At 36.4% G+C, this 24,290-nt stretch overlaps 2 protein-coding genes across 2 annotated transcripts; both read right to left on the bottom strand.

Annotated features, from left to right (window-relative positions):
- Positions 1-80: 80 nt before the first annotated feature.
- LOC149005823 (uncharacterized) lies at positions 81-8,263 on the bottom strand. The gene is made up of 7 exons (XM_089169695.1): positions 8,148-8,263; positions 7,875-7,892; positions 7,302-7,498; positions 7,074-7,208; positions 832-912; positions 696-755; positions 81-574 (listed from the first exon to the last, which is right to left on the bottom strand). Exons 1-7 carry the CDS (start codon positions 8,212-8,214, stop codon positions 383-385), a joined length of 750 nt encoding a protein of 249 aa, XP_089025821.1. The 5' UTR covers positions 8,215-8,263; the 3' UTR covers positions 81-382.
- Positions 8,264-10,033: 1,770 nt separating this feature from the next.
- LOC149005822 (DHHC-type zinc finger family protein) lies at positions 10,034-21,673 on the bottom strand. Its single transcript, XM_089168108.1, has 9 exons — positions 21,057-21,673; positions 14,977-15,090; positions 14,451-14,864; positions 12,965-13,033; positions 12,790-12,861; positions 12,569-12,697; positions 12,389-12,469; positions 12,085-12,285; positions 10,034-11,662 (listed from the first exon to the last, which is right to left on the bottom strand). Exons 1-9 carry the CDS (start codon positions 21,099-21,101, stop codon positions 10,568-10,570), a joined length of 2,220 nt encoding a protein of 739 aa, XP_089024234.1. The 5' UTR covers positions 21,102-21,673; the 3' UTR covers positions 10,034-10,567.
- Between the last annotated feature and the right edge of the window lie 2,617 nt (positions 21,674-24,290).

Raw genomic sequence — 24,290 nt, 5'->3', positions numbered from 1 at the left:
AGGAGAGTGACTGAGGAACTGAGTCATAACAATTCTTGCTCCCTAGGATATCTGAACAGAAAGAGAGTTTAAAATTGATAGACATGGAACCAAGGCCACTGTAATCTTACTTCAAATAAATGCTTTTATTTTGGGGGATATATGCAAACATTACAAGCATTTAACAGTTCAGTTCCTTGTCCCTCTAGTTTCAAGACAACAACAAATTATTCAGAGTGCTTTTAGAAGGCGGGCTTTTAAGCAATGTCCCCACCATACAAGCCATATACTTATTGTCAGATCACGCTTTGTCTTGACTCATCAAGGCAAAACAATCAATAGGGAAACATTATGTACACTGATGGAGCATTTGATCTTCTCATCGTTCCTCTCCAGAGATAATTTATTTGGAGATTGCATCACTGCTGGAGCTGGTTGGTAACCTTATAAGTGGATGAAAATCTTCTGCATTTGTCAAAATGTCGTGGGACGTCGGTTTACATATACGAACAATGGTACAGAAATCATTGTTATCTAAATACTTCCCAATGTTTGCCATAATCAGAGGACCATACTCCAATATCATCTTTTTGCACTGCAAATAAAGAAATATCCCACATTGTCACACGTTTAGGTAGAAAAGAAAAATACTCTCTGTAACATCTCAACAATGATGATGTTTCAGATGTCCATACACAACTACAGATTTGACTTACTTCTTTGACGTGATTCTCAACGTTATTGCAAGCCTTTAGAAGTATCTTTATCACCTTAAGCTGCCAACCAGGAACAAAGGCTTAGATAGAACAAGAAGCAAGAATAAGTTTCGTCAGGTCCATTTGAAGATATTACCTTCATCTCAGGATCCTCCAAGTCATCACGTATATCTTCCATTACAGCATGGCATGCAGCACAGTTTTTGTCATCTGATACCTGTAAGCGCACAAGGAGGAAATTCAGATACCTATGACTGAAAAAGAGCAAAGGAGTTGTTTTGAAAACAAAACCAAGAAAGAAGTAGACCAGAAATAGACCAGAATAGTAGATACTGACATTCTGCCATTCAAATGAATATCAATAGGAACCAGATAATGCATCTAAAAAAGATGCCAAATGTAACTTGACTGGGGAAAAAACCCTAAATTGATTGGATAGATCTTTGCAGGCCACTATAGTTTGTGTTTTTCATCCTCATTAGCTGTGGATCGGGAACCCCTACATGGACTCTTCATCAGTACTCTCATTGATGAGGATAGTGAGAGAGGCTACTTCAAATTTAATCTGTGGATGATATCAGATATGTTGCTTAATATAGGACCACGTACAGCCCCAGAACCAGAAGTTATCTTTAATGGCCCAAAAAAATGCTGTTATATCTTGGGAGCAGATATTGTTACCTAACCTTTTTGGGTCAGACTATTTTTAGGAATCAATAAGTGAATCATTTCTGAGGACAGCCTCTTCGCGAAACAGAGGCAGGGTGCTTACATCTGACCACCTCCAAACCCTGCTGAATGTGGGAGCCTTGTGCACTGGTACAGCCTTCTTTTAAAAAACGAATGGTTGGCTTGAAGGAAGAAATCTGGTGGACTGAAAAAACAAACAGAAGAGGAATATGTCTCACATCATGGGGGAAGTCAGGGTAGTTTGTACGTGAATCCAGGTTCACAGAAACTACATGCACTGCTCAGATCAGGACAGTCCTCATCGGCTCTAGAAGTTGAAATCAGAGGGATTGCAGCAGCAGCGAACTTAATCATAGCTAGGAGGTGCTCAGAAACACTTTATAGTGATTGACTATTTAAGCTGCCTACTTCTTAAGATTACCACTCAAAACAACTGTAATGGGAGTTTCAGTACTTTTTTACACTAACTCTAAAGAGATGTGAAGTGTAACTTATGTGAAGTTCCTAGACATCTAGTCCAGTCAAAAAGCCTCATGAAGCAGGTCAAAGATGAGAGGTCTACAGCAGACAAAGTTGGAGACCTCCTACTGCAAATTATTGGGACTGCATTCTTCATTTTACCAAGGTTATTTGCAATTTCAAGGAAAAAATGTTAGGACTGTCACTTTCCTTTCATTACCATCTATGTCCCTTCCCAACTATCAGCATTCTGGTAAGCGTTTTCATAATTTTTCTATGAAGCATAACATTGTACTTTAGAAAGTTTGTCATAAATTATACCAAATACAACTTAATTCTACACAGTGCTCATGTGATTCACCTCATAGTATTAAGATTTCTTTTTGCACATGCTATATTTCAATAAACATACCAAGCATTTTTCTTCGGATGAACAAGTACTATTTAATTTATGCTTCTAAAATAAAATAAATAAGAAGCCAAAGCTTTTATAGAATAATCAGCCAACTAAGAAGAAAAAAATGGAGGATCCTAAAATGTAACAACTAATATCACATTACTTATGTGCTCTACATTTTCTACACTAGGTCAATCCAATGAATCAAGGTTGAATTATAAAACATGAAAAATTTAGGCGTGAACTCCAGCAAGCATTCTGATTGGAGGAAAAAAAATGCATAACTAGCGCTCAAGGATGCAGGATAAAGAGAATTAACAACAACAAGTTTTCACAGTGTTTTCTAAACATACAAGTTGGCTCAACAAACCTTTTACTTTCCCAGTGGCCAAGGTGATCTTGAAAGAAGAGAAGTGAAAGCATCATCAAGGGTTGACTACTCAGCAAGCCAGGGTGGCACCTAACCTCCAAAAGAGGTGCAAAACTTGATCTATAAGTGTAACACCAGTAACTAAAGCATAGGGGTAGTCTTGGCATTTTGTATTGATATTCAAATAATTACAGTTAAAGGCGGAACTGATATGGGATTAACATACTAGAATTTATTTGCTAAATTCAATCATAAGTTGAGGATTAATTAAACGGTTAACAATCACCTTGAATAAAGAAGAAGGCCCAGCCAACGCAGAGCTGTTCTAGTGGCTAAAACCAACACCTCTTAGTGAAGAGGTTGTGGGTTCGACTCTCGCTGAGGTACTAATATCCCATCCCCCGGCTTAATAAAGCCCCTTTGAACCAAAAAAAAAGGAGGAGGTCCAAGGCCTCATAGCTGCATAAATTATATAACAAATTTTGGTATTGTTTTGACTGCACCCAGATCTAATTTGGAATCTAGGGGATTTCATGCGTGGAGGTAAAAAATATTGCATAAATAAGGGAATGAATAAATGATAAAGAAAATATTGCATAAATAGGGAGATATGTATAAATAGGGAACAAAAGACAAATCAAATATTGCATGAGAGAAAAAAAAATTTATCAAATGAAAAAGGGAATCAAATATTGAGAGAAACTAAGCATGGAAATACAAGAAAATATGGGAATTTTGAAGGAGAAAATATTGAGGGAATATTGAGAGGAGAGAGAAGATGGTGGAAACTTGGAGTTTAGGAGGAGAGAATATTGAGAGGAAAGAGAAATGGATGGTGAAAAACATGGAGTTTAATATTAAGGAATATTAAAGGAGAGAGAAATGGATGGTGAAAAATATGGAGTTTAGGAGGAGAGAATATTGAGGAATACTGAGGGGAGAGAAGATAGATGGTGAGAATGTGGAGTTGATGGTGAATATATTAAGCAAGAGAATTGAGAACCCATGTTGATTAAGCAAGAATAGAGACGAAAGACAATGGTGCAGGGAAAAGAAGATAATATAGAGCGTTGAAGGCCCTCTATCTAAGGGTGATTATTCTTTTTGTGATTTCTCCATGATAAGTACAATCTTCATACTTTCAACATGTTATTGTTTTATTTTTCCACGATCAGGTTTATAGTTTTACATGACTTCTTAGTGATCGATTCTTTTCTTTAAATTTATAATTTGATCTTGATTATGAATACGTTTTAGATGATGTTCGATTTGCATAATTTATTAGTAAATTATTTATTTTTTTATTTAATAATTTGATTTTTGAGTATGAATATATTTTAGATTATGCCTATCTTGATTTATTAATATCTTGTCTTTGAGTATATAATATGTATTTCTTTTAGATTATGTTTTATGAAATTATCATGATCTATCATTAATTAATCTCTTCCTTGAATTTACTAATCTGTTCTATAAGCATGAATATGTCTTTAGATTTGTGTTTTATTGGGTTATTTATTATTGTATTATGCATCGATTTGATAATGGACTATATCAAAAATTCATCTTTTCCATATGATCTTGCATTGTTTACATATGATTCATCAAGACATGTCATAATCATATTAGCATTATGTGTGATGTTGAGTTAGTAGATGTTCTAGATGAGAATGTATATTAAGGCTATATAATGCGCGCAAACCATGTAACGGCATGGAACATACATTGATTCCAAAACATTTGATTATGTTGGGCTGTGTAACACGTGCAGGCCATGGGACATCCCATCGACCTTAAACCATGTATTAATATGGGATGATAGTTGTGTTTCTGAATGAGAATGTATGTTAGGGTTGTATAACTCGCGCAGGCCATGTAACGGCACTGGAACATACATTGAGTTTGGAAACATTTGGGTAAGGGTAGATGGATGTTGGGCTGTGTAACGTGCGCAGGTCATGTATGGGGCATCCTATCGACCCTAGACTAGCGAGGGTATGGTTTATTATATCTTCTTAGCATCATTGAGTCTCATCCATATCATTGGGCATGTCATGAATTTTTTTTTCCTCTTTTATACATGTTAGTTAATTTTATTTGTATAAGAGTATTATTTAATTAAGTATCAAGCATAAAAAGAAAGAAAATTGTTGATATGTGTTAGGTATAAAAAGAAAATCATGACATGTCCAATGATATAGATGAGACTCAATGATGCTAAGAAGATATAATAAACCACACCCTTATTAGTCTTGGGTTGATAGGATGCCCCATGTCGTTACATGACCTACGCGCGTTACACAACCTAACATCCATCTACCATAACTCAAATGTTTCCAAACTCAATGTATGTTCCATGCCATTATATGGCATGCGCGCGTTATATAGCCTTAACATACATTCTCATTCAAAAGCACAACTACCATCCCATATGTATACATGGTCTAAGGTCGATAGGATGTCACATGCGGTTATATGGCATGCGTGCATTACACAACCCAACATCCATCTACCCTAACCGAATGTTTTGGAATCAATGTATGTTACATGCCGTTACATGGCATGTGCTCATTATACAACCTTAATATACATTCTCATCCAAAACACCTACTAGCTCAACTTCACACATAATGATAATATGATCATGACATGTCTTGATGAATCATATGCAAACAATGTAAGATCATATGGAAAAGATGAATTTTCGATATAGTATTATCAAATTGATGAATAATACAACAATAAATAACCCAATAAAACACAAATCTAAAGACACATTCATCCTTATAAAACAGATTAGTAAATTCAAGCAAGAGATTAATTACTGGTAGATCATGATAATTTCATAAAGCATAATCTATAAGAAATACATATTTATATAATACTCAAAGACAAGATACTAATATATCAAAATAGGCATAATCTAAAATATATTCATACTCAAAATCAAATTATTAAATAAAAAGAATAATTCATTTATTAATAAATTATGTAAATCGAACATCATCTAAAAAGTATTCATAATCAGATAAAATTTAAATTAAAGAAAATAATCAATCACTAAGAAGTCATGTAAAACTATAAACCTGATCGTAGAAAAATAGAACAATAACATGTTGAAAGTATGAAGATTGTACTTATCGTGGCGAAATGACAAAAAGAATAATCACCCTTAGATAGAAGGCCTTCAACGCTCTATATTATCTTCTTCTTTTCCCCGCACCCTTGTCTTTCATCTCTATTCTTGCTTAATTAATATGGGTTTTCAATTCTCTTGTTTAATATATTCACCATCAACTCCACGTTCTCACCATCTATCTTTTCTCCCCTCAGTATTCCTTAATATTCTCTCATCCTAAACTCCACATTTTTCACCATCCATTTCTCTCTCCTCTCAATATTCTCTCCTCCTAAACGTCCATCTTCTCTCTCCTCTCAATATTCCCTTAATATTCTCTTCTCAATATTCCCTCAATATTCTCTCCTCCTAAACTCCACGTTTCCACCATCTATCTTCTCTCTCCTCTCAATATTCCCTCAATATTTTCTCCTCCTAAATTCCCACATTTTCTTGTATTTTTCCATACTTAGTTTCTCCAATATTTGATACCCTTTTTCATTTGAATACATATTCTCTCTCATGCAATATTTGATTTGTCTTTTGTTCCCTATTTATGCAACATTTTCTTTATCATTTATTCATTCCCTTATTTATGCAATGTTTTTGACCCCCCACACATGAAATCCCTTAAATTCTAAATTAGATCTGGGTGGGGTCAAAACAATACCAAAATGTGTAATATAATTTATGCAACTATGAGACATTTTTACATGATTTAGTAATGATATCTGAATCTCTCAAGCTTGTTTTTAAGGTTAATACTCTCAAACTATTTTGGTCTCATGGTCCTTTATCAATGATGCTCTCCAGAATAATTCTGCTAAGAATAAGATCCGACTTCAGATACTACAAACAGGAATGGAATGATTATGCCCTTTCATGGAACAACAGGGTCCACCCTTGGGTTCTGTCTGTGAGATGGATTATTTAAGTGGGACTGGTTCTGTATGTGGTTAAGCGTTGAATATCATGAACAATGAGGCAAATCCTCCACAGGATGGAAGTCTCATCACTGATGCAATCCACCATGGATATTTGTACAATATCTAATATGACTGGTCTTGTGGGTGTATTTCCGTTTTATATTTCACCAAGAGCACCGATCAGATATTTAGAGTGCAGGTACTATTGAAGGTTTTTAAAACTATTTGAAACAAGATCTAAGACTAAGCCAACAACAAAGCACTGTGCCATTAAAATCATATAAAATCTAAGGCAAACAAAGCAGGAAGGCCGACCGTACAATCACGCTTTAAGTTACCTTGTTAGTAAACTTTTGCAACACAGATGAGGGAACACAGGATTACTAAAGAAATCAAGGGATAGTGATAGATGTAGAACCTTGCTGTTTAACATTGAAAAGGCATTGGCATTTGAAGGGCATAACCCTGTGCTGTTGCAAAGGTTTTCCTCACTAAAGTAATCTTCAAGAAACACAATAGCCTGATTGATGTGCATCTCCAACATCTCAACACACTGCAGTATATGCAAAAACAAAAAGGAAACCTAAGAAACAGAACTACAAAGAAAATGTTATCCAACATCAAGAATCTTGTAGGATTTTGACACCTTTACACGCATGTCTGAAGGGAGAATCTGACAAGCATCATTCACAAATATGCTAACTTTCTCTGGTAATAATGGATCTCTTAATGCTTTCACAGCATTTTTTGAAACTTCTAAACATGAACGACAGAAGAAATCTGGTGATATACCCTTAGAAGACCGGATTGCAACAGAGGTCATGCCATTCTCAGCTACTTTTCCTGCACAGCATGGTAGCCACAGCATCCATCTCTTTAAGCAGTTAAGAATTATAAAACATAAAACATAAATTACAAATTTAATGGTCAATATCAGATCAATGCCTTCCACCAAAGAAAGACTTGTTACACATTGTGACTAAAAAAAGGGGGGTGGGGGAGGAAATAAAAGCATTAGGGACCTTCTGAATTCCTCTCAACCAAAAAAAAAAGGCCTACAGATAAAAATTACAAAATACTACATAACCTAGGCTGCAATTCAGTTGAAACCTTTAGACACCAAGAGCATGATACATATGGATATGATAGAGATACATCTGGATAGACATGAAATAATGCACCACCAGAAGAACATGGCATTCCTATCTACTTTCCTCACCAGGATCCTGAGTTGCAATTCAGTTGAAACCTTTAGACACCAAGAGCATGATACATATGGATATGATAGAGATACATCTGGAAAGACATGAAATAATGGACCACCAGAAGAACATGGCATTCCTATCTACTTTCCTCACCAGGATCCTGAGTGCAACAGTTGACTTTAGCCCAAGGCATGAACAAGGAATGAAGAGAACATCGGGAAAGGAAAGGAAAAAAGGGCCACCAGAAGAAAAAGGGACCACACCCCCCCCAAGGGAACGGGGGGGAAAGAGATGTCTTCCATCCACGTAAGACGAAAACACAAACAACGCAAATAACAACGCTATTATCCTCATCTTCCAAAAAACGTAGGCTTCCGGTTCACCTGCATTTTTTGACAATAAAACAAAAGCCTAAATCAAATTCAATTACATAAAATAACCGCAACAGAGACAATTATCGAAACTAACCTAAATGCAGAGATATAACTATAGCCCCGCAATTAATTTAAAACCATGAATGAACTGAACCAATTCATGACTTTAATCCAACTTAACTCACTCTTCATGGGAAGAAGCAAAGGAAATAAAAAAATTTTAAGATAATTCAATCAGCAGCATCCCTGAACAACCAAGCCTAATTTTTTGGAATCTCTACGAGACTTTTATAACTAAAATCCAAAGAACGAAGAACTCAATTACGCGAAAAGACCGATACTCCCATAAATTCAAGACCGAATATAAAGTATAAAAGCATCAAAAAATTCTTACCGAAACACAAACTCTAAATCTTCTTCGAATTAACAAAGAAACAAGATAGATTCCTAGAAGTGAAAGCTAAGGTACCAATGAAACAGAAAACGAGATTCATCTATTTCATGATCTGTTGAGCTCAAGATTAACAAAAAAATCTAACTTACCGAAGAAGAAGGAAGAAAGAAGAGCCGAGAAGCGCTGATGTTCCGGTGCAGGAAGAGATTTGACTTCTCTTTAGTCCTGAGTTAAAAAGGAAAATGCCGGGAGAAGTGAGAAGACCGGCTTTCCATTTTTATATTTAACCGACTTTCGTCTCCTCCTTCTTCTGCTTTTCTTTTTCTTTCTTTTCTTTTCTTTCCCTTCTTTTCTTTCTTTCTTTCTTCTTCTTTCTTTTTCTTTCTTTCTTTTTTTCTTCCTTTCTTTCTTTCTTTTTTTAATATTTTTATATAGCCATAGAGGGAAATTGAAAATGAAGAATATTACATGTGCAGCCGTTAACCCGACTTTTTTTATTATTGATGATCTATGTTTAAACAGACGATTGAACTGGTGGAAGTTTTTGACTTTGACTCTAAAAAGAATCTCTACCGTCTGATGTAACGATCCTTCCGTCTTGTCAGGCCAATTTCAACTCTCTTCCAAATTGACACACGTGGTATTCAGTTAATAATGTTAAGATGGAAGAAAGTCCGATTTATTCTGTCTGTAAGCTATGCCTCTTTCATGTGCTAGAATTTAGAGAATATACGAAAAATGCATGCTTTCATGATTTGCAAGTATGGATTGTAAATGGATAATGAAAATCTATTTTTTGAACTCATATTTGTAATTTTTAGGGGATTTCAATCCATTCTATTAGTGAAATGACACAAATATGGTAATATTTTTATCAAATTGACTAAATTATCTGATTAAATTATTTTATTTTCTTACTTTTATAAATTTTTAGTTTAAGATATGTGAATGCTTTTTTTTTCTTCAGATTTTTTATTAAAATAAACAGAAAAGAAAATCAACAAAAAAAAAGAATGTAAGAAAACCAAGGACTAAAAATACTACTAAAAACGTAAGTGTCTAAGTGCTTAAAATTTCAAATCTAGTCCTCACAGATGAAATCGTAAAAATGTCAAAAAAAACTTTTATTGAATATGTATTCTTATTAAAAAAAAAAAAACCCCCACAAAAACACTAACGAGCAACAGGAAGAGTGGTTGGAGTTTCTCTCCTCATTCTTGTTTTAATCTTCCAACCAATCTGTCTATGTGACTCCAAATGGGTTTCGTAGTCATTTCTATTTTCTACTGGGCAACCAGATATGAGATACGGTCATAGAGATTTTAAATGCCAAACCAAATTTAAGATTTTCACAAGGCTTATTACCTTGGGAGTTTTTTACCTTTGTGATTTTGTTCTTCAGAAACCATAAAATCTTCTTTCATGTTTTGGGGTTTTTCTGTGGCATATTGAGAGACTAGGTAGAATTTGTGGAATAAGACCTCTTTTTCTTCTCTTTATTCTGAAGTAGATAAAATGATACAGCTAAGTTCCAAATATATTAGTGACTGAAAAAGGTATCTGACAGATGAAACCAATTCAGTGGAATGTTCAAATCTACAACAATCTTCAAAAGGCCATCAGCACTTCCATGGTTTACAAACCAGTTCAGTATAAAGGAATGCAAAATTTACCAACAATGGTGCCTGTCAAAATCATAGATGGTTTCATCCTCGAGGAGCCCCCATACTTATCCCATCCAGACCGTTTCCTTCAGAGAGCTGCAGTTCCCAATTAGAAGTTTCTGATACAAAAAAGTGTGAGCAGTAAGAAGCTTCTGTAGCTGGTAATGGTATTGCCTCCTTACCCACCATCTCCAAAATCAGTAGGACAAAACCAACATTAGCTGACAAAACCTTCCTACTCTTAAAGAATGGTATCATAAGCTTTACAATCCAAACTACCGCGAGTCAAATGATGGGTTCCTTTCCAAACCTGCTGGAGTGAACACAGGTAACTGGTTTATTGCCACACCTCTTCCACCTCTAGCTTCTTGGGGCCAGTTGGATACCATTCTCCCCTGTTCTGGTCTCAAACTAGACGAGCTGGCTTCACCTCTTGGACCATCCTTAACTGGGACACTCAATAGAGGACCACCAAAGAAGATAGACTGTCCAGTGTACAAAAGTTTCTCTGACTGCTGCAAGGAAGAAGCCTTGGCTGTACCAGGCTCAGTGGACAGAACATAAGTGCTTCTTTCTGCACGACTATTCGCTACTCCAACTTGCACTGATCTAATTCGGGCATCCAGGGAAGATTCAGCAGTCCTCGCTGATACAGGAACTGACACATACCTACCAGCCTCTTGATCCCACACAACAGATGTTCTTTTACCATCTCTGAGAAGAGATGAAGCCGGGGCCTGTAACAGCAAGGGATCAGTACTGCTACTCTTTTGCATGATCTTGTCATCGAATCCTGAGGAATTAGGATTAAATACCGAGTTTTCAAGATTACTATTGGGAAAAGATGTTCTCGTAGTAGCAAAAGGCCTCTCTGGAGCAAAATGGGATGCTGAACTAGTATGATTAGGACGACCGGAGGGGCGCTCTTGTGGAAGAGGACTAAGAGATACTGAATCATGGACATGACTTGGACTGCTGAAGCTGCTCAAACTTTGAGTCCCAGTTTCACAGTCATCCTTGCTGCCAAGACTAGGTGCATATGAATTCCTCAAAGGAGACAGTCTCATATCAGTCTTGGCTTCTTTGTTTAGTCCTACCTCAGTGCTCATACTACTTCTGCCACTGAGATTTCCACTGGAACTGACCTCACTGTCGGGCAAATGGCGGTTTTCAACTGGACGGAGAACTGAAGAAGATGCCCTAGCTTTAGCTGCCACTCGCATTGCTTCATTTGAATCCAACTTTGCAAGCTTCCAAGCACTAATCCGAACAGGCCTCTTGGACTTGTTTCCTTTTTCTGCAATCCCCGCAGCATCTGGATCAACAGTAGATGGTACCATTCCAGGCTCTAAGTGAGGAATAACTTCATCCTGATATAACCAGTAGGAATAAAAATAGTTATTCACATACCAAGTAAAAAAAGGGGAAAACACGTTATCCACAGATAATATATTAATTACCACTATAAATAAATTTAGTTGTGGAAATACACCAGAAAGGCAAACAAATCACTAAATTTATTTTTTGTTTTACTTCTATCTTCATTATAAAATCTTTAGACCACAATCCTGATCATCACATAATCCCATATATGTGCATATTTAATGGAGACAGCAATGATCTAGTCTGGTGGATTTACCATGAAAACATGTACTTAAACCCACCAAATGAATGACCACAACGCTATCAGATAAGCCACACACAGAAATACAACATTGGCATTTCATGCTTTTAAGTTATAATTCCCAGCATATGTAGCTGCAAAATAAATGGTAATTCTGAATGATCTTACCTGATAGTCGACAAATACCCTAGGAGGTGTACACCATGCACCCTTGTATTGCAGGCCCAGGGAACTTCCCCCGCTTATGCCAGTCGTAGCAGATCCTGTTGGAGAATAGGTGACATTTTGCATTTCCTCGTCTAAAGATGCCCCTGCAGGTGCCTCACTCATGGCTCTCATTGCCACGACATACTCGTAAGTAGTAATGCCCTGATAAGAATAAAGGAAGAAAACAACTGTAAAATTATGCACTTCTTTGAGACTGGTTTATTTTTTTGAACACAAGAGAGACCAAAAATTTCTTGTCTCAGACCTTCCTGATAAGAATTATATGGAAAAAGAAAAGTTCACCCAAAGGGAGACAAGCCAGCAAAGAAACTGCAGAACATACGGCCTGCACACATCAAGCATTTCATATTAGTAAATGGGATCTCCTGAACATAACCAACCAAAGAGATGTACTTGACATTATGAGTCAAGAAAACAGACGAACCACAACAGCTGCAAAAGGGGCACGAGAGAAACCATTGCCAAGCCTCTCAACAATTTCTTCCTCCATGTTCCTTTTATTCACAAAGCAACGGATGAAGACAGCAATACCAACTCCAGCCTCTATTACAAGCTAAGAAAGAAAGGATTGTAAGCAATTATTAGGCATCAGGTGAGACCTTAATGTCAGTGTAACTGAACAACTATGCTGTTTTGATGCATTACCCAAATAAGACTTGTAGACATAAGACATATAAATGTTACATAATTCTTTCTTCCCACACAATTGTTAAGCCACTGCATAAAAGGAACATGCAGTCTTAGTTTCCAACACAAATTTCAATCCACAATTGCATTGAAAAGTGATTGAACGTTTAAATGTCCAAGCACAGTGAAATACCCGACAGTGGTGATCAAAACCATCGACACATTTATCACAACTTCTACAGTGCTTACTGAACTTGCGCACCTGCAAGACAAAGAAGAACATATAAATGATAGAAGAACCTTTCAAGGATTTTACTCCGTAAATCATATTTATTTCCTTGTGTAGAAATGCTATAGTCCATGACTTCGACAATGAGATGGATCCTAAAACTCAGGAACACAAGACGCACACAAAACATTAACAAATATTTTATTTTATTGGCATCTCTCTCACACAAACTTTGACATGGAGGTGATACAACATGAAAACCATATGAGAAGCTGACTTTAGAGAAGGAAATACAATTATAATATGAAGTATATAAGAATTTTCCTTTTGTTGGACAAGAGAAACATATTTTAAGGACATACGAAATAATTTTTTACATCCAGTTCATCCATAATGACGTTCATTTCTTCCTTTGCTGTCATTGCACAGACATACATAGAAAAAGAAATAATATTACTATCTGTTAATAATTGAAGGGAATGTCTTTAATAGTATCTCGTTATTGTCCACCACATCCCTATTAGCCCAAACTGCATCCTTTGTTGGAATAGTTCGGAGGACCTTGACCATCTTTTCCTTTCTTGCCTTTTTTCTAGATCTATCTAGGAAAAGCCCTATCCTTCATTTGGCCCCGTTCGAGGCGATCATTTGGCTTTGCTAGTGAGTGGTCTTGGATTCTGAGGAATTTCCAAGGCTCTACTATTTGTGATCGGGTTGGTAAGCTTGTATTCTATGACTTTGTCCATCATCTTTGGTGGGAGCTGAACCTTTAGAGATGGACTTCCAAATCACGCTCGAAAGATATGATTTGAATGCCATCTATTCTGATGTTTCTTCTGACTTGTTGCCTCTCCCCATCCCCTGATTGATGATACCCCAAGGAACAGGCTTATTGTTGTATCTTGGGGTCTTAACCTTTCTTTCCCGGTCTTCCTCCTAAAGACCATTCTTGTATGTTCCTTTCTCTTTAATATATTATTTATTCATCCCCCACCCCCCCCCCCCAAAAAAAAAAAAAAAACCTAAGTGCAGGATCAGATATATAAGAACAATTATAACGTGAAATATATAAGTTAAAAGAATGTCTGAATTATGTTTAGAACTCAACATTAGTCACAAACTTTATTTTTAAGTTCATGAGATAGTTTAAAAAAATGCATATCCTCGCACATTAAACTATTACCAGTAATGCTAATCATAAAAACAGCAAGATATCATCAACGCATACAAGTTGCTTGAGATTGCTTGAGGATTCACCAAGAAGGCTTCATAATAACATATATATTCTTCCCACATTTTCTCACTAGGAACACTCATGGATCAAATCAATGACCTAGACAACAAACATGGAACAGTCAAAAATGAAAAGCTGTTATAATTTTACAATCGTAAAAGATACAAGTCATAAAAAATCAACACATGTAAGAGTAAAGTAATCCTGGGGTTCTACCTCAGCATTGCACAACGTGCAGAATAAAGCATCTTCCACAGTGGCTTGTTGCTCAGCAGGTCCTCCACGTTTTGCACAATCTTCATGTACAAATAATGCACAGCAGATCCCTCCAATGTTGACACAATTTGATGATCTTTGACCTGCAAGACCCCCTGGAATGTCCATAATCTCAGATTCTCCAATTGAACCTTGCTTACAGTGGTCAGCCGTTACAGAGCTTCTAGAAACGGATGACGGAGAAGAATGCACCCCAATTCCAACTTCTCTAAAACTACCAGGAACTTTCCCACCTGATAACCCCAGATTTGTATTAGGTTTATTTGTTACCTCCCCCGTAAATTTTGACATAATTCCCGGGTCAGCAGGATTAATGGCAGTACAGCGGATATAAAGAATGAAAACAATAAGTGCCTGCGCACAAAATTAAGAAAATCAGAAAATAAACAGATAAAGAAATTTAGAAGGTACCCTTGTAAAAATCAATGGAATCGTCGAAAAAATCCGTAACAGATCAGTAACATACCGCAGGAGTATAAATGGCAACTGCAGCATATTCCCAGACATGGCCACCAAGGAAAGGTGCAAAAAAGGCATAGAACGCAACAACCAACAAGGAAAATACTGTAATTGCTACAACCTGTCCAAGGAAGAAGACAAGCAAAGCACGCATGAGTCCTTATGCAACCAGAAAGGATCCAAGGAGGGCCAGAACTGAACTGTTGATCAAGAATATATGGAAATCGATTTCAAGGCAACAAATGACTAAGGCTCACGACTAAAGCAGAAGTACACGTTAAGAACTTGTAATAGGAGTTACAGAATTGCTGAATGCAGCTCAATCTTAAAACAACGATTACTCAATGTAGAGTGGAAGATGAATGATCTACTCAGGAAACAGGTACATCCTAGTCTAACAAAAAATTCAAACCAATCCAAATCCCTCTCAGAGAAAATGGAATTACTGAACAGATTGATTCTAGAGCTTTAAATACCATGATTATTCAATTGAAATCTCGGATATGTAGGGGGCCTCATGAAAAATGAATAGATGCCAATAGTTTTCAGTCCAGGAGAACAAATGGCAAGACAGATATTACAAAAGCATACCATGACTATTCAATTGAAATCTCGAATATGTACGGGGCCTCATGAAAAATGACTAGATGCCAATAGTATTCAGTCCAGGAGAACAAATGGCAAGACAGATATTACAAAAGCATATGTATTCATAATGAGACAGCAGTAATAGATTACTAACATCACGCGTCATCCATGTTCTCTGATGATCAAGAAGACAAATAGTGCCAAGGTAAACACACCAGATATTGTTTTGCAGGAACATAAAAAAGGAAAAGACTGACATAGACAAATCAGCATTAATTAAAGCCCCATGAAGTTTTTCTCTATTCCAACTGATCATTGTGAAAAGGAAAATTTGGTGTTAAAACTTAAAACTAGAAGATGTATCTAGGTTCAAAGTTGAAGACAGCCTAGAGGAGGTAATGGAAATTGGACAAAATATACAATCTTTGTCACTCGAAGCACAGAAGATCTGATGTGGGAAAATCAAGTATGTGAGCTTAATGTAGTGTGAATAAGCCTTGTGTTGGGCTTTATACATGTTGGATCATTGACCCTGATCTAGCATCGATGGAGGATCCGGGATTCTGCCCTCCAGGATCAAACCGAATTAATTCAAAATAAATCAGATTATTGAGACACGTAGAGGAGGCAAGGTTGTCAAGGTGGAAAGGCAACCACAGCAATAGGTGACAAAGGGGCGTCTAGGCGGCAATAAGGGGACCAAAGTGATTGGGTAAAAAATTTTCAATACAACTACTTTTTATAATAAGCTAAACAAATATTCAATAGTCACATTCGTCCCAAAAAAACAAGCATTCAAGAATCATAATTATGAAAAATTATTCAAAAAAAGAACACAAATATAAGTTCATCTCATCAAACCATGGTTGTCAAAGCGTCTGCCAAGGCATTTACTGATTCATTAATTCTTGATGTTGAGTATGGCTCATGCTTCACATTCTATTGGCGACGAGCACGAAGTCTTATGTCACTTTGTGCCTTGGAGTTCCTTTGCAATTTGGGCATCAATTAAGCAGTTCAAAACAAGGCGGTTGAAAAACCGCCTAGGCGGACACTATGACAACCATGAGAGGAGGTGATCTAACCAGGTTTGGCAATCATGGGTCACTTCATATTTTAGGCTCAAATTCAGCCCACAATCATACAACACAAAGAGCTGGCAAGTTACACTAGTGGTATTTTGATAATTTCCTTTACCTCCTTTGGGTCCAAAGTACTTCAAAGAATCCATAATAATTTTAGGATCATAGATCTACTTTTTGTTTTCAATTGGCCAAATTATTAGAGTCTTGTCTGACAGGAGTCCAAGTTTGAATGCAATTTCAAGTGGGATTCCTTTTTAAAGTTGGTTTGCAAGTAGTATTTGTTTAGGAACTCTTTACTTAAGAGTCATTTTCTAGTTTAGAAAGTTAAGTCCAATTGTACAAGGGAATTCTAATCCAAATTGGATTCCCTAAGTTGAGTCCAAGTAGGTTTCATAAGTTGAGTTCAAGTTGCTTTTCTTTATAGAGTTCTAGCTATTTTCCTTCAATGTAATGTGGCAATAAATAAAACCACCACCCCCGGGTCACAAGGCAGATATGATGAATTAAATAAGGAAGAGCATTGAGGGAAGACTTGGAGCCATGGGATAGACGTCAGACCTAACTGCAGGGTCTAGAAACCAAAACCCCTTAGGCGAAGGTCATAATTGAGCATATACAGCTCCTATTCCAGCATGAATTGATTAAGAATTGACCTAAAACAGCAAGGTTAGAACCCTAATTTACTGCTGGTCAATTAGAAAGGGATCCTGAAGACTAGCCCAAACCCTGGGTTATATAAAGAGTTAGAAGATGGATGTAGAAGATGTGAATGACTGTGGATATGAAGTGGAGATGTCAATGGTAGAATTGGTAGATGGATAAAGAGGATAGATTTGGCAGCCTGGAGTCCCACTTGTTGCTTCCTTCAGAATCCACAAAGGCATCAAGAGGTGCACCTTACTACAACTGAGATTCACAGCTAGAAGGTCTCAAGGAAAGCTTAAAGGGCAAACCCAGTGCCAAAGGCTTTCCACACAAGTAGAGTCCGGATGGGGGGGGGGGATTTTCCTACGCAGTCTTACCCCAGCAATTTTTGCTAAGAAGTTGTTTTGATGCCTCGACCTCAAGGCTACAACTGTGGTCCACCAACCAATGTGGCATACCTTTAGAGACCCCTTCCCACATTTTGTATTTACAGAGAAAATGTGGAGGATAAACCTTTAGTTACATTGACAATTCCTAAGGACTTTTGGGTTTCACCACACCTACAAAATAAACCCAATAAAGCATTTTTAAATTAATTACCTACCACTTTCAAACTTTCAGCTAGGAAATTCAGAAAGAACATCTGCACTAAAAGCCATTTCATTCACTCCACGAAGGAATACAAAGGACACCTAAGGAAACGAAAAAGCAAGAACTAGAAAGACTACTTGAAAACTGGGCAACACCACCTTACAAAAGCTGCACTTGAGCTAGGCCTGGCCAGATCACAGTAGATCTGCATTGGCAGGGACTGCCAATGGCCCTGCATCAAGGTTCACCTAATGTTTCAAAATCTAGACAAGGGTAGGATGAATAGAGTTTCATTTAAAAGACAAGAAAGACGTAAAAAATCCAGCTTTTGGACTGTGAACACCAACCAAAAGTAAATAATACAGACAAAAATAAATGATATCGATCTCTTTTTTTCTTTTCTGTTTTCTTCTTTTTTTTTTCTTTTGGGGGGGGGGGGGGGGGGAACCAACCCTATATGAAATGGGTTCAGTCACATTTATAAGAATACCAAAGGGATTTGCTTATTAACACCTTTCAAATCAAATAAATAGTCAGCATACTTTCTACCTTTTTCGTATGACAGACAAATCCCCCCCCCTAATGACGGTAATAGTGTCAATTCACATATGCAATCAAAATTTGTGTCTAACACATTTTGATGATGGCAATGATTAGATATATCAATTTTCAAATTCTTTTTGAAAACCTATTTTTACCCTTTTAAGAACTTCTAGGAAAAAACAAGGGGCAATTAAAAAAAGGTGTTGATTTCCTACTATAGAGTTGTCAGTTTCCTAAATCTAGAACTCTTCAGCAGATAGACTAACTAATAAGGACTCTAAAATACAAATATAGTTAGAATTTGTGAAGCCTTTTAGATCTGGTAGAGAACTAACCGAAAATGACTCTTTAATGCTTAAGCTCTTTAAAACCTAACCAAATTATGAGTTTTATTATTCAAGTTTTCCTTGAAGATTTGACTGTTGGATCCATAGTGTATTTGGATGGATATCAAGCAATGCTAAGTTGGATTCATTGTGAAAGAGCATATACTCTTCACGGTTTTTTCTTTTGGATGGATTATTCTCTTTACGGGTTGTTCCTGCTCTATTCTATATTTTATATAGTCCCCCCTCTGTTCAGTTTCCAGTTGCTTTATTTATTTTCTTTTCTTTCTTTGAAATGCATAAACAATATATTCCCCAAAGAGAAGGGGGAGAATGTACAAAGGGGAAGAAGGGGGGCGGCAACAAACTCAGCTCTGAGAGAACAGCGACAAATATAAACCCCAAGTAACAACAATATGCATGTTCCTTGGGGATTCTAGAAGGGGTATGTGAGGGACCAAAAAAAGCTTAGAGCAGACATCTTTACAGATGGCTTTCCAAATCTGGTCCAGTGATCTAGATTTGGAAGCCCATCTTTGGAGATTCCCCTAGCCAAATGTGAGAAATACAAGCACTAGAAACCAGCTTCCTGGCTGTATCTCTAATGGTGATGCCCTGAAGTGTGGAGGTAATCCAGCGATCTTTAGATCCAAGTGCCATGGGTGTCTGCAGCAGTGCCAGAAGGAAGCAAGACCAAGGCGCCAGATAGGCTCAGTGAAGGGGCAGGTGAAAAAGAGATGGAGGGGTTTCCGATACCTTAAGTGTTGAGGGCACACTCGAGCAACAAGGACATGGCGATGAAGGAGAGGTTGGGTGGGGATATTCCTTATTTCACTCTCATATCTCTAATCAGATTCAAATCCAATTCTACACAATAACTTCTGTCTATGGCTCTTTAGAACCGTTGTAACATGTGCGCCAGACCTTTGAGTTTTGAGTGCTAAATCTGCTACCTTGTTTTCCTAGTTACCCCTGGAGTTCTCTACATGGCCTGACCTGTAACTCAGATTGCTGAGATATTTGGTGGACCAGATCTATTGCCTGAGCTCTATAATCTTTTCTATCTTCCTTCTTTTATAGTAAAGACTGGAACTCTATGATCCACCAGAATAGGAGTTCAATCTGAACTATCTTAGGCTACAAATTTTCCCAGTCTGTTCCATCCCTTTCTTTTTTTAATCCAGGCTTGGCTAATCAGTTCTGGTTTTTCTCGCATGGACTGGTCATTTCAAAAAGACTATAAGGCTGGTTTTGCTTTAGGACACTTCCTTATGACAGAAGGTAAAGCTGAAGGTGAAACTAAAATCCCATCTAGCAGGAGGCAAAGGTAATCCTCTCCCAAAGGAATAACACTCATAAGCAGAGCTGCAGAATTGCTTCATTTTTTTCCATAAATGAAGTTATTTGGGTTACTGAAAGAGAAACAGCACCATACTAGACTACGAATCACAATCCCGGCCTCTAAGTCTTCCAAAAGTAAAAGCAAAGATTTCGAACTTAAGGAAGCAAGACTATGAGGTCTAAGAGAAGCAAAATCTCATATCCATACCAAAGTAAAATGGTCAAAAGTTCAAAACAAGTAATGAAAACCAATTCCACACAGATAGATAGATATCAACCATAGAAATGGCTGTCAGGATATTCTTAGTTCGTTAAATTCATAACCACAGGATGAACTTCATTGACATGATGATTAAAAATGGTCAACTCAATTCTGAAATTAGAGAGCAAAGCAGGATATGAGAAATAATGAGAAATGAATGAAACTAAGATCTTATAAAAAAAAAAAAAAAAAAAGAAGAAGAAGAAGAAATTAAGACAAAATACAGAACTAACTCCCAAAACCACACACACAGAAAAATCCTCAAGGTGACTGATAAGACAATCCTATTCAGACGATAGGCTCCATATTCAGACAATAGAAAGTGACTGATAAAGACAATCCTAACTATAAAAAGTTTCTGAAAATGAAAATCGAAATGACAGTCAGTATTCATACGGCATCAGCAAAACCAATAAAACCCAACAAACAAACCATCTACTAAAGCTCAATGGAAGTATGTCCATGGGTTTTCATCCAGAGAAATAGAGATACAATTCAAGTGGAAACCGAAAAATGGAGAAGGAAAGCTTGATAACTCAACTAAATTCAACCCAGGCTGTAATTAATAGATTAAACCCTATTTGAGCATTTAACTGACACCCATTTCGTCCAAATGCAGATCGAGCCAAACCTTGAATCAGCACTTCAAACGAATAGTAGTTTACTTAACCGAGATGAGGAATGAACTCACTGAACAAGAACAAACCTGTAAAGTGTGAGCAGGAAGTTGCCAGCCATGGCGCCTCACCATACCTGCTGTAAATGGTTTCGCAGCAAAAATCCAAGCACTGACCGATCCCCCTCACAAGTCAGATCACAACGGCACTCAGAGAAAGCAGACCCTAAAAAGTTAAAGAGAAACAAACAACAAAACTCCCCCACTCATTCTGGGTAGCATTGAAACTCTGAACTCCAGAATCAGCAGAGAAATAAAAACAGAAAAATATTTTTTTTTAAGGGAAAAAAAAAAAACCAGGCTCCCAGCAGCAATATCAAGAAGAAGCAGAACACTTGGTTAGGCGAGAGGCCTGTGTGAGAGAGAGAATGGGAAGTTCAAGATGACACAGAACACAAAAACGTTGACGTTTTGGGTAATGTGAAAGGAAGATGGGAAGCTTTAATTCCAAGAGCCTTTTCACCAAGAAAATAACAAAAAATGAGTGTGGTTTGGTGGGAACCCACTGAAATATTCTTTTGCATTCCGTCTCTTGTATTTGAAGAAGATTAATTTGCAGGACAGACATGGACATTTCAGGCCTTGCATGTTAACTACTTGATATTGATCATAAAGAAAACAAACCATTTGACAATCAATTTTGTCCAATTCAAAGGACCACAAAAAAGATGTATGGTAGCTTGAAAATCAGTCAAAACTTTTGAAAATCAGTCAAAAATGACCAATGTGCCAAAAAATTTGAAGCTGCTTCTAGTCCTTTAATATATTTCAGGTATTCATAAATCAAATTGAGCCCTATTAGGTATATAACAGAAAAAATCACGACTGGAAGAACTATAAATCAACTTTAGGATTAGAATGATGATCAATATGACCGACTGATTCAGCCAAGTTTTATATGATTTTTACATCAATATATGAAAATTACCATCACAAGATTCATCATTCTTGGTGATATATTATCTAATACATCATTCCCAATATATGAAGATTGATCTCTTGATTGATAAAGCTACTTTATGAGAAAAAAGAGAAGAACCATTAAAGATTTGGAATCATTGATTTTACCAACTCTTCAAATTTTTTAAGTTTGTGTTCATGATCATAGGATTTGGATCAATCTTTTGTTGCCCTAAACCCTAAGCAATAGGAAGCCATGATTTCAACCACTCTCCATCATTATACACCTAATTAATCAACAACATTGATTGATTTGTAGATCTTTGGAGTCCAGGAACTTGAACCCATCTGCCAATCCAACCCTGTACAAAGCTGTTAGTTCAAGATTTGGATTGAGATTTCTTCACTTGATGGTAATTAATAAGCTTGAGTAAACCCTAAGCATCTTTATAACGGAAAGATTTGCCATTTGATTGCATCACAGCAGGCAAACTCTTCACATGCCTAATTAATTAACCAACACTGAAAAGAAAATTATCCTGGAAAATGCTCAACTGAACACAAAATCCAAATGTGGCTGGTGTGTTTAAGTAGGTCATCGAACACCTAATCTTTGGAAGCTTTGGGAATGTTGCGGTCTTTGTTTATATCTATCTCTCATTCCAAGTATTTGACCTAAACATGGCTTATTAGATAGAGTACGTAATTGAATATTGAACATAACATGAGAAGAATCTCATAAAAATTAAATAAAAAATTTGAAATCTGAAATCTGAATCCAAATCCACTCTTTAATTTTTGTTGGTTTCCTTCATTGGTTTTAACAAAATGAATTTATAATTTTAAGGCTGATCCCTAATACATTAGAAAATGCACTCTATACCTACCTTGCTATGTTTAGGTCAAGTAGTCGCTTTTTTTTTTTTTTTTTAATTTTTTCTTCAGTGTTCGTAGTTAATGCACATCACCTATAGCAAAGGTCAAGATTGACATCGAAATTTTGATCTCCACCGTCCATTTCTCAAAAATGCAGTACCCAAATAATTTCCCTTTTTATCTAGGACTGTAGCATTTTGAAGTTTCATTAATCAAAAAAATAAAAGAGTTTTTACATAACCCCTCTCTATTTCAATTAAAAACTCTATGCACCCCCTTCAAAATTGAAACCTTACAAAACCTCCCTCCACATTTAACACTATCAAGTTTCATTTTATTTCAAATTTATTTTTACTTGGTAAATTTATTTGACATGCTAAATAATATTTTTTATAAGAATTTTTTAATAATATTATAAGAATTTATTTTACATGAATCTCCTTCATTTTCGATGGAAATGTGACGCAACCCCTCCAAAATAAAAACCTTACTAGGCACCTTGACACTTCACACCATTAGTGAAGGTACATAGTTACTGATTAAAGTCAAATTAATTTGTTAATATGACTGCGTTGGCTATAGAGTGATAAAATGATCATGCAATAGTTTTTTTTTTTTTAATTTGAGAAAAATTTTGGTCATATAATCTGGGGTAATATGGTGACATCAATAATATTGTTTAGGATTTTAAAATGAATATTAAAAATATTATTTATGATTTTATTATTTTATATGAATTTATCAAGTGTGGATAAAAAGGTAAAATCATATTCATGGTTAAAAGAAAATAGGTTTAATTGTGGGATTTAACCTATTTTTCAGGATAGAAAAATCATTGGAAGACATAAAATAAAAACTCCATATACTAATCTCCCTAGACAGCCTTAACCACCCCTGTTCCTCCTCCTCCTCTTACCCCCTCTAACAAGAGCCCATTGCAAACCAGAATTATATGAGGAAAAATGTTTAGTGCTATTATCTTTAAGTGAAAGACATCATTGTTCCTTGTTAATTCGTATACCTTCGGTCCTTGCCAAGTAAATGTTTATCATATGCGAAATATATACCGTTTTTCCTAAATTGAGGATAGTCATGTGTTGATACAAACAACAAAGTATTTTTACCAATAAATAACATGTGACCATCCAAGTCCCCCACTTGAATCCATCTCAGGTTTTTCAAGTCTAGCTTGAATATATAAAATGCAAGACTTCAATAATATTGTCAATCACCAACTCGACAACTTTTCACAACCATCAAGAAGTCCCCAAGACATCCCACCAAATATAATGTCTTCCGCTTCTCTCAATCAATATCAAGGTTGAGATCCACATGAATTGGAGGAGGAATGTTGCAACTTGTAATTTTCGAACAAGGAGCCAGTTCAGTAATGGCATACAATTTTCCATTATAAAGAATAATGTCTCTATAATATATTTCCAAGGCAGTCCACTGTCTGTCACGTGGAGTACAGAAGGCTAATGCATT

This window comes from Hakea prostrata, chromosome 9 (assembly GCF_041222555.1).
Source record: "Hakea prostrata isolate BN-2017 chromosome 9, UWA_Hpros_2, whole genome shotgun sequence".
In the NCBI taxonomy this organism is placed as follows: Eukaryota; Viridiplantae; Streptophyta; class Magnoliopsida; order Proteales; family Proteaceae; genus Hakea; species Hakea prostrata.
Note: the sequence above shows the minus strand (reverse complement) of the source record. Positions and strands in the feature narration are given on the sequence as shown.